The 11,874-nt window shown below is 30.5% G+C and overlaps 2 protein-coding genes across 2 annotated transcripts; both read right to left on the bottom strand.

Annotated features, from left to right (window-relative positions):
- Window positions 1-1,669: 1,669 nt before the first annotated feature.
- On the bottom strand, window positions 1,670-4,906 carry LOC111640186 (BAG domain-containing protein Samui-like). The gene is made up of 2 exons (XM_023386189.1): window positions 4,538-4,906; window positions 1,670-3,032 (listed from the first exon to the last, which is right to left on the bottom strand). Exons 1-2 carry the CDS (start codon window positions 4,601-4,603, stop codon window positions 1,824-1,826), a joined length of 1,275 nt encoding a protein of 424 aa, XP_023241957.1. The 5' UTR covers window positions 4,604-4,906; the 3' UTR covers window positions 1,670-1,823.
- A 2,528-nt stretch (window positions 4,907-7,434) lies between these two features.
- Window positions 7,435-11,390, bottom strand: LOC111640183. Its single transcript, XM_023386181.1, has 2 exons — window positions 11,061-11,390; window positions 7,435-10,208 (listed from the first exon to the last, which is right to left on the bottom strand). The coding sequence occupies exons 1-2, from the start codon at window positions 11,149-11,151 to the stop codon at window positions 7,837-7,839; spliced, it is 2,463 nt and encodes an 820-aa protein (XP_023241949.1). The 5' UTR covers window positions 11,152-11,390; the 3' UTR covers window positions 7,435-7,836.
- Window positions 11,391-11,874: the final 484 nt, after the last annotated feature.

Here is an 11,874-nt window from a genome sequence, read left to right as displayed (position 1 = left end):
AAATTATCGTCATCGAAAGCATTCCGATTGGATGCCTGCCCATCAATTCTATTCACGTGTTAATGGCGTAAACATGCCTATGTAAACAAGTGTAGTGTTTATAACTCTTACATAATATTCTGTAAGTAAGCAGCTGAGTCAATTGTCTTACAAAACAGTAAAAGGATCTCTTGTCTTTCTATTTCGTTTACCGTATTAATTTCGAAAAACATTCGAAAAATTTTACTATTAACGATATTCTTCTAAACGTGAAGGGTGGCCCAAAAATTAGTTAACCGTTGTAATGCTTAAATGACTCACTCATTCGAATAGAAAAAACGCTGTTCTAAACCCAGTGTACAAATCATATTCACAAGTACTTGGAAAATATGGTTAACTGACTTTTAGACTGGCATCTTCTATGTGTTTATAAGGTTTCTTTGTGTTTTTGTAGTGTAGTTTATGCTTTAACAGCATATTTTAATAACGTACTTTTATGTAAACCTTATTGTCATTAAAAATGAACTTTTTTTCAGCTTAAAATGTTCTATAATTAATATAAGATAATTCTTCAAATATTTGATTAATTACGTTACAGTTAATTAAGCTTAGATAATTTCAAAATACGATTTAAATCAGTTATAATATATCAAATATTAAATTGTAATAATATCTATATAATAAATTAAAGAATTCCATATAAATAAAATTGATTTTTATACGACATATTAAAAATTAAACCCTTTAAGTTTAGTAATAGCGATATAAATCTATAAACATAAATATGTTATTATATCTAATAAATTAAATTTAAAAATATGTTATAATTTCCTCTCAATTTTATTACATTTAATTATATTATAATTCTTAAATTTATTTAAAAAATAAAAAATAAAAAAAAGATGCTTAATAAATTCATTTAAAACTGAAAAATCCCTTTATTCTGCATTTATCATCTTAATTGAATGAAAGTAAAATGCATTTAACAGTAATTTGTTAAAAACATTTTATAAAATTCTATTCTTTTCATATAAAATAATGTAAATTATGTTAAATATTAAATAGAATAATTCAATTTTTTTGTAGATTGACATTTATAATTTTGTAAAATGAAAATCTTTCTTATCCAATATATACACAACTAATTGAATTTAATTACTTGGATGACAATTTCAATTAAAAAGAAAACTTTATTTTATAGTTGGAAGCAAATAATTCTGAAAAATAATAATGATAATAATAATAATATAAATTAGTTTAAATGTGATTAAACCGCAGAAGAATTTAAAGATATTTATAAATAGATAAGGAGGAAATTAATAAACAAAAGTATATCAAGTTTATGTAAAGTTCTATAGAAAACTAACTTTAGCTTTGATGATTCATATACAACGTTTACTAATTATCGAATTACAGGAACTCTTGAGTAATTTTAAAGGCTAAATTTTGATTATTTTAATAATTTATTATCTTAAATATAAATTATTCATCAATAGAATTGCCTTTCATAAATATTACATCACATATCTTTGATAAAATTTTTTCGATTTTTTTTTGGAAAAAATTCGTACAAAATTTTTCGACAACTAATCTCCATTGTTTACATTATTATTCTTGTCTACTCGGCCAAGGTGTCCTAATGTAAATTATTCGGCCAAGGATGTTAAGTATTGAGGCTAGACTCAACAAATGGATATACGAAGAATCCAAACTTTGTTTATTCTTTCATTTATACGCCCGCGTATTAAATTAATTAATCTGTACATAAATATACAAATTTTTAAAAAAGAACAACTAGTATTCGTATTAATAAACTATATAGCCTATTAATAAGACAACCGTCATCACAGCTTTGTACAGTAGCTTTCACTGCAGGAATCGTTGCATCCGACACTTTCGTGGAAGGGTAGAGGTATGACGTTCTTATTTTCTTCCTTATTTTCGTGAAAAGGCAACATAATAACAGTCTTTTCGGGTGTTTTCTGTTCGTTTTCTGATTTCTCATAAGGGAGCACTATAACATTTTTGTTTGGCTCTACGTCTTCGTTCTTGTCTGTTTTATCCTTCTGCGGGTCGGGATGCGTCACTTCCGTTGTTTTGTAATAAGGGAGAACTATAATACTTTTATTAGGTTCTACGTTGTCATCTTTCTCATCTTTACTACACACCTGTTCGGTTTGTGACATCGTTTCCTCTCTAGATGGCTGTTTATCGTAGAACGGTAAGCTGATCACAGTGTTTTCGCAATCGGAATTTTGATTATCTGTTTGAGAAGGCTTAGGAGGAGGAGGAGGAGAAGGAGGAGGAGGAGGATGAGCTTTCAATTCTAATAAGTCGATACACGATTGGACTCTTCCTATAGCGTTCTTTCTTGCCAAGCGTATATCCTCCGAACCCATGGTGTCGATATTGTCTAATTTTAGCATGCAGCGAGTCAACATTTCGTCTAAATAACGATATAGTTTATCTTGGACTTCTGTCAAATTCTCCACCTGCGTCTTTAAATCTTCTACTTCTTTAATTATAGATTCGATTTCCGTTGATTGATCGCTCGATTTTTCTTTCACCTCTTCGGGTTCGCAATTGACTTTGACTGTTGTTACATTTCGTCGCCTACGTTCCGGGACTTTGTTAGCGAATTTATGATACATAGGCTCTGCCGAAGACTGCGACTGACTACGCTGAATGTCTTCTTCTACAACATTTCTACGTCTCCTGCGTGGGACCGTGTTGCTCTGTTGAGTCTCGAAATCCGTAAACCGAGGCATATCTTCCTGTATTCTCGAAGATTCGGGAGTTTGGGGGCGACTGGTAGATTGAAACTCGTCTCGACACTCCACCATAATTGGAATTCGGTGCACCCTTGGTGGTTTTCCTTCCTGTTCAATGCTTTCGTCTGTTTCTGGCATGCTTTCCACATCCGATCGACTACTAGTTCTTGACATTCTGGGACTTTCATCAGCGAAATCAAATCTTCTGATTCTAGGGTTTGTATAAGACCCTGTGTATTCTCTAAAAGGTCTACCCCACTCCATATCATCGTAATGGCTGGGCTAAAATAAAAGAAAATTTAAAAATAAATAAATATTTAAAAATACAACCGATAGAATTGAATAGCATTTAATTGGAATTTATTAAAAATAAAATTTAAACGGTTTGGCACCCTTTCAGGTACCTTGATCTAATTGAGATAAAGAGGTCTTCGATCGTCCTACGACCTTAATTGCGAAATTCTATCCAACGTACTTCAAAACTATACAAAGAATTTAGAACACGTGACCTTAAGTAAAACACACAAATATAAAGCAAAAGCATTTTGTAAACTTGATTACCGCAGGAAGTTATCGATTATTGACTAATTAGTAACGTTATATTATAATTTACAATAATCAATTCCGACCTTATTAAGAGTTTATTGTTCACGCGTTTAATCATCATACACTGGTAGAAAACACGCAAAATTTTTGAATTAAAAAAGAGAAACATAAAAAACGAGGCACGGTTATTAACTTACCATAAAAAAGTACTACTTTGTTATCGATCTGGGTACGTATAAAAAGAAGTTATATAAATTTCGAACAATTTTTCCGGTCAACGAATCCAACTGTCACTACAAAGTGTGGTGGAACAAAAGCACTGACATTAAATAGAGTGTTTACGTCATAATTTCCGGACTTTTATTACTTTTCTAGTCATTAAAACGCATTTTGTTGATTAAATTTCTATACAATACTTTACATTAATGACAAAGAGGGAATTATATCATTTTAACTTTAGATAGTACGAGTCGTATAATATCAATATCCTGCAATCTACATTTACTTTCTAAACTATTTTTTTTCTCCCTGTACAATTTAAAATTTAAGACAATTTAAGCCATGATTTAACTTCATTTTATACGTCTCATTCTTCTCTATCGATCAAATCAATCGATAGTGTAGAAATTTCACAATACATTGATCGGCCATTAACTTAAAGGTTAAGCCAATAAATCTGATTAATAAAAATTTCTATTAAAAGCAGATTATTAAAATGAAGTGTTAAATCTATTTTTACAAGTAAAAGAATATATATATATATATATATTTTTACCTTATAACTTATGTAAGTTTAAGGAAATAAACATAACGCCTACTCATTAATTTACCTGAAAGTTATATACAGAAGGGTTTACCCTTTAACCTTTATTTTTTACATATAAAAACCATTTTATATCTATGTATAATAAAATATTTTATGCCCAAACCTATTATTGATGCCTCCTTAACGATGACATCTGTCTAGGCCTTTAACTTTGCTTACTTTATGCCCATATTACATTAAAAATCGAAGGAAAACAATAATAAAAAGTCGTAAAACACATAAAATTTTAGTGTAAAGGTAGAGAATATAGGCTATATATATTTCAATTATAAATTACAGCAAACTGTGTTTTCTTGTTTTCTATTTTAAGAATCTACGCAGCAGTTACTGTGTCTAATAGACAAAACACCGGCTGCGATTGTTTGAAGTTTAAGACAGTCGAAAAAATGTCGAACATATAAAAAAAAAAACTTACTCTGCTCATTCTTTCCGACCATTCAGACCAACTGGAACTTAACGGAGGAGTAGGATCGTAAAACATGGCTTAAGTTAGACTTACAAAACGAGAAAGATGCTATATCCCACGTCGAAAAAGTGTTATCAAATAAAAGTAACGTAATAAAAAGAGTTAACCAATGATAGCTTGTTAATTCGCTTGTTTCTCCAATGAGATAGCATAAATAGCGCGACTTCCTTAAATGGAATTAGACCCCTGTATAGTGACGTCAAGTGACGAGATAGGTAAAATAAGAATAAATTCCACGTATTTTAAGACTTCTGCGTTGCACTTTCTCATTTTCTAACGTCTCTAACGTTAAAAAATAACGAAAATAATCTCGTACTTAGAATAAACAACTACTTCTTTTTTCCTCTATTATTATTATTATTATTATTATTATTTTTTTAATTTTAATAGTTTAAAATTTTACAAAATGATGATGTTTTTTAATCTATGAAATACATTGTTATTTGTTGCAAATGTGATGCTCAGCTGTTACTGGTGCCAAGTGCTATGCCTGACTAAAGTCAAAGCATAGCTATCTAAGCATTACATTAAGCTTCTGTGTTATTGGTGTGTATCCAAATATAAAAACTTCTTAACGATGTGATGTATTCAATATTGCAGCTTTCTGTACGTGCTTAGTGTCTTGTACATGTTTTTATTAAGGTTTAGTTTCTAGACTCTTGTGTAGTGTATGTGGTGACAGCAGTAGAAGAGAGATAAGTGCACAATAAATACCTAACCTAGCCATCCACAGTTGTCTTATTTCTTGGATGAGTGGAGTGTACTTGATGATTTTTTCATTGTGAGCATTTTTCATGTTATGAGTGTTTGGAATGGATTAATAATATTATTTACATAACTATAAACTGTATCATAAGGTAAACTTTTTATACCAAAATATATTTTTATTTGTAATGCATTATCTAGACAATATATTAATTTTCAGAATACAGTGGGTGATCGGTTAACGAACAAATCAGATAATGAACAGTTTTGCAAAAGATTTTTATGATCAGACAACGAACACATGTTCGGATAATGAACACATCACTGAACAAACACAAGAAGAAGTGACGTGAAATAACAAATACCAATTGGTCTTCCTTTGTCTTCAGGCAACAATTCGAAACATTTTGGAGCGCGGGAGACGTTGACATCGACATTCTACCCAGTATATACTGATCGGATAGTATTCCCCTGAACGTTGAAACTCTTCCTTGTAATTCCATCCTTTTATATTTGACAGAAACAATTCTTTTATGTTTTCTTCTGAAAATGCAGATTTATGTCTATCTGCTAGTAAAGATTTTTTTGAAGAAGTAGGAGGATGTCAGAACAAAGGTCTTAAATGGCATNCCCCTATAACACTGTTGATTATTCCGTTTTATATGAATTCCGTGTTGTACGAGTCACTTAGATTTTACAAATACGTGTGCCGGGCCGTGAACGGCTCACGTATTTGTAAAATCTAAGTGACTCGCACAACATGGAATTCATATAACACGGAATTTATCAACAGTGTTATAGGGGGGTCGACTATATTTCCACTTCATATTGACAACAAATATAACAGAAACACAAAACAAACACGGTTAACTGTCTTTTGGGCCATTCTTTTATATATTATCTACACAATTTTCGATTTATAAAACAAGAATTTATACTTAGATTATCGTTACATTTTTTTTTAATATTCAAATTTCATAATTTAATTAAATAAAAACATTTTAATTTATATTGATTTAAAGCTTCCTCGTGTAAAGAATTTAATGTATATTTTTAAAATTAATATATTTAAGTCTTCTAGTATTAAAAACTAAGAAGAAATTAAGAAGGAAAGGGAAGGAAAAATTCTCATTTAAATATTCCAAACATGATTTAGTATAAAAGTTTTTAATGAGATTCGAATATCTTTCAAGTTTTCTATACTTTATATACTTTAAAAATGATAAAAACTTATAGAAAATCCCGAATTGAAGTGTACCCTTTACAGTTTATCTTGTAATATATGAGGCAATTTTGATAGAGGATCAGATTGAAAGGATTAATTTATGAGCCCCCATAAAAGAGAAACCACAACAATCTCCACAACAGATATTGCTCTCATCTATTTTTATGTTTTATTTATGAAAACAATTTTTTACAATATTGTATCTATATTATAAATATTTTTCAAAATTAGATTTTATAAATGTTTTAAAAAAAACCAGTAAAATAAATTAAGCTTTTAAGAGAAAAAAAATTAATAAATAAGAAAATTATAAATGTTTCTTTTATTACAGAAAATTCTTAAAATAAATTATATTTTAATAGAAACCAAAAAAGAAATTATTATAATTTTTTTTTACGTATGTAAACTCTATTAAAGTGAGTATCATCATTTATGCAAAACTTCAATTTTGAATAATTTTAAATTTAAAAAAAAAAAGAGAGAGAGAGAGTTTTGTATAATGTAATTTTAATTTCCGATCGAAATTTTTATATATATATTAAAAAAAATTATTTTTAAGGAAAAAACTTTCTGAATTTTTTATTTTATCTTTCTTCTTTTATATTTCTATACAATATTTCATTTACCATTTTTTATTTCTTGCTAATGACTATTTTGTTCTCTTTTATTTCATATCTAGTGGCACTCGAGATAAATTTTTATTAGTAGTTTTAAAACTTATCATTTATTTATTTTCAACTCGAAACGAAGACTTAATAATTAAATTTTTATATACGTTCTTACTCATTTTAATTTTGTTTATATTTAAAATTCTTTTCTAGATAAATTAATTGAATAATTTTTGTGTTTAAATATTTCTAGAATAAGTTATTTATTATTTTCGAAATAACTTATAATCTACATCATTTTCGGTTTGAGCAATTTTATTTACATCTTGAAAACATGGCTTCCTGCATAGAGCATTAATAAAAAGGTACAATTTCCTGGTACACACACATAAAACGTAATAAATGTGTACAAAGTCGATTGATTGTGTGACAAAGAAGATGATATGATCTCGAGGGAATAATTGTTTCTTTTTTTTATTCCTCCCTCTGCTATAAAATAATTTAAAAATCAAACTGATCTACATATAACACTTTAAAATCACTTTCTTTTCAGTGATTTTTTTTTTCTGAGAAATCGTGTCAAGAATTTTTTTTTCTTTTAATAATCTCCATTGTAGATTAAAATAATTTTAAAAACATGTAAAAACTTATATACCAATGTAAAAACACATTCAAACATGAATATTCATGAGATATTGTAATTGAGCGATTTAAAACCTCTGTCTTCTACTTTGACATCGTCTGCACAGTGAGAAGACAAGGCAAAGCAAAACACATCCACAGACTCCCAAAGCAAAACCTATGATCCACCAATACAGTCGAAACGAATCTTGTTGGGGTAAACATATAGTTGGATCCTCATCTGCAGCATATAATCTGTTACGATGGCCACTACTTTGTTTTGGACAGTTTTGTACTCCGTTACATACCAGTTCTTTTCTTATACATGTCATTGTCGATGCACAAAGAAATTCACAATCTTTTCCTAGTGAAACGAGTGAATCGGAACTGGAGGGAGTTGGTAAAACTTTTAGTTGTGTCCACCATAAAGTAAAATTTCCTTCAGACGATTCTGATGTACGATATTCGACCGTAACATCAGACTTGCGAATTTCTTCTTTCTCTAAGATAAATGTCTCGTCTGTAGATGATAACGTCTGACAGAGGATTATCTGATTGACGATTATGTAATCAAATGTACAGTTATTCTGACCGTGAAAATGTTCTAGTTGAAAAGAAACGTCCATTCGTGGAAAAATGGGAACTCTCCATCTACAATACATGGCTTTAGTTGGATAAACATTGGAAGGTGGAAATTGAATTACCCCTTGCAGATCTAAAGGTCGTATTTCCGTACCACATCTATAATCGCTAAAATGGGTATAATTTCCTTGTAGATAGGTTTTAATTTTCATTCCCTTCACTTCTGGAGTTAAATGTAGTGATAGCAACACTTTAGATCCTAGAGAAGTAATATGATGAACACGTTGACGATTACTCTGACATAAACAATACGGTGGATCATCTAAAACACCAGCGTAAACTTCCATTAAAAGTGGATCACCCAAACATTCGTGACAATTAACAACCATTTTCGAGAGCGGTGATAATAGGGTAATATTTATTCTTCCGTGTGGGAGCGAGCTGGCATCGAAGGTATAATTACACACTATAGGTTGATTTCCGAGTGTAAAATTTAAATCTTGCAGTGACAAACTGAATGACCCAATATCTTCCCTGGCGACATCGTATATTTTATTGCAAGCAGATTGACTTATATGATTATCTTGAGGCATAACATTAACAGTTTTCACCTGAAAGCCATAACTGAGTGATGAACCATCTAAAGATCCTGCGTGACTAAAAAATTCGACAAACATTACCGGCCCTGTTGTTTCATAAACGGCTCGTGGTTTATTCATATCACACAGTTTAGAAATTATCTTCATCCCATCCGGTTCGTATGAATCATACAATTTAATAGATTCTTCACAAAGAGTTACTCGTTCGACTCGAAACCACAAAAATTCTAAACGAATAACTTCTTCTTCAGAAGCCACGAAACGATAGAAGCACGTTGTATTACCCGGATACCAAGATCTCAAGTTGGAAAAATCACTCTCCTTATACCCTCGCAGATGTCGTTCGATACTGCAGCTGCTGTTCCTTAATTGAAGTGATTCTGTGTCCCCTGTATCGTAGATACTATCAGCTTTGAAATGGAAGCCCGTATTGAGCAACGGTCCTGCTGGAGATGTAATAAATTCTACTAGCATTTCAGAACCTGAGGCTATTATATTAGATTTGAGCCTTCCTCTCCCGCATAAGGTGACGATAACTGGACTATCTTCGGTTGGTCCATCATAAACACGAACGTAATCGAATGGACAATCTTCCGCCTGGCGCGAAATCGGGCGAGGAAAACACATTAAAAGGTTATCACACCTTAATCCGTCGACATCGAATGTAGTGAGATCAAGTCCTACCAAACTGTGTCGAACACTAAGACGATATCTACAATGTAAACCACGTGGATAAATTCCCGGGAAACCTGGTGATTGTACAAAGCATCTACCCGGAGAACAATCGTGAAAAACACGATCGCAATAAGTTCCGTATATCGGAGCACCCCTTCTGTTTGGATATAACTGTGGATATTGTCCGTATCTGGCATGAACTTCTCTTTGCTGTTCCACATTGGCATCGAACTGTAGATAGGTATCGTAGTCATATTTATCGACATGGAAAACAATTTTAACGTGAGGCGTTTCGGATATAAATGTCTTCGGAGAGTCAATATCTCCGCAATAAAAACCAGGATTGGCACGGTTGCTATGATTACTTTCTCGATATCCATCAATTATCTGTACGTAACCACCGATGCATTGCTGCCTGTCTTCTGTGGGTCGACCTATTCGGAGTTTAGTAAAGCGTACAAAGACTACCCAATCGTCACGTGCTGGTCGAACTCGAACACGATAGCTGCAATGTAATGCTTTGCCACGATTTGCTTCCGTTACAGGAGGACTTGATACTGCTTGATATATATCTACAGTTTTATTGCACCTGTCTTCGTTTTCATCTAAATTAAAAAGTATATGTATATAGAAATTATATATTAGATATCTTTAACTCATTTTAAAATAATCGCATTAATTTATTATTCGAAATTAACTAAACTTAAATTAGAAAAATCTATATAAAAATAATTGCAATTTATCTCTAGAAAATTTCGAATCAAATTTCCTACATTTTATAAAATTATAGACTAAAAATTAGAAAAAAAATCAAATGAGATTTTCGTAAACGAAATAAGATTCTAATAAATTTTTATATTTTTTTAACATTATAATAATAAAATTTTAAAATGATTCCATCTGTTTAAAATGAAGAGAATTCTCAGAACGAGTAGATAAAAGGAAATCTTCAATTATTTGCAAATTTGTGCAAGGTGGAACCTTACCCACGTGCACGCTATCTGTCAATAGAGGGTCTACCTAACATTGTTCATAAACTAGTTACTATGACAACTATACTTTAATATGACAGCGAGATATCAAAGTATGCAGTCAATATCGAAAATTATTCTTTTTTAAACGACAAAAAAGCGGCATAATTGTATCTAACCACAGTAACAAACGATAAATACCACATAATAACATCAAATACATAAATAACGACTAATATAATATCAAAACAGTGATAATTAATTGATGCAAATTAAAAAGGACATAACATTTTAATAATTCAAATAATACACACGAATATTTTTGTATTATTAATGCTCTTGTATAAACTGACTCGATAATAAATTTTAATTTTTATAAAGTTCACTATATATATATATATATATATATAATAAATTTAATTATTACAAACGACGTGTTTGATAAATTAATTTAACAGAATATATGATAAAATTGAGTTTACTTACTTCCTCTATAGGCAACATCAGCAGCCATGCTGCCTTCAATAAGACAATATAGAAGCAGAACGAACGTACGCCTATATATTTCACTCTTCATTTCGACGAGGGGAAGGATGTTATTCGTCTAATAAATCGCCTTTCTAATCTTTAACATGCTCTTTCTCGATACACGAGTAATTACAAGAGTCCACATCACTGTTAAACTGCTCTGACCCTTCTTCAACTGAGAGTGGTTGTTATTACGATCCACAACGCATGTGCAACGTTTTATCGATTAAGAATTGGAAGTCCGCAATGTTTAGATGAAAACTGTTGTACGCTCAACTGATTAAAATCCTTCATTTATAAATGTACTACTGTATCAAAAAGCGCTCTTCAGAAATTCTCTTGATATTCTAAATTGCTTCTTCTTATAGAAAAAAAAAAATAAAAAAAATGCAAAAGAAAAAAAAGAGTAAAAAATTATTTTATAAATCTAGCTGATCTCTACACATCAAATGTTTGTTAAGAGGGAAGAGAATACATTTGATCACTTTTATATCTGCTTAACTGGCTATAATTAAATTTCTGTTTTAGTTAAAACAGCCTGTTTAATCATAACATTGATTTCCCAAAGCGTCCTCTTGAAATATGTAGATGCTTGTATGTATTTAACTTTCCGGAATTAAATCGTTGTTCCACCGTTAAAAGACAATTATAAAGTAATTAGTCTATGTAAATTATGGAAATCAGACGAGACGATCATAAAAAAATATTAGCATAATTCTTTAAACCCAATCGTTTCCTATACTTTTAAACGCTTTAAGGCATAAGTTTATGT

Source organism: Centruroides sculpturatus, unplaced genomic scaffold, assembly GCF_000671375.1.
Source record: "Centruroides sculpturatus isolate CEXI.00-Female unplaced genomic scaffold, Cexi_2.0 scaffold1439, whole genome shotgun sequence".
Lineage (NCBI taxonomy): Eukaryota > Metazoa > Arthropoda > Arachnida > Scorpiones > Buthidae > Centruroides > Centruroides sculpturatus.
Note: the sequence above shows the minus strand (reverse complement) of the source record. Positions and strands in the feature narration are given on the sequence as shown.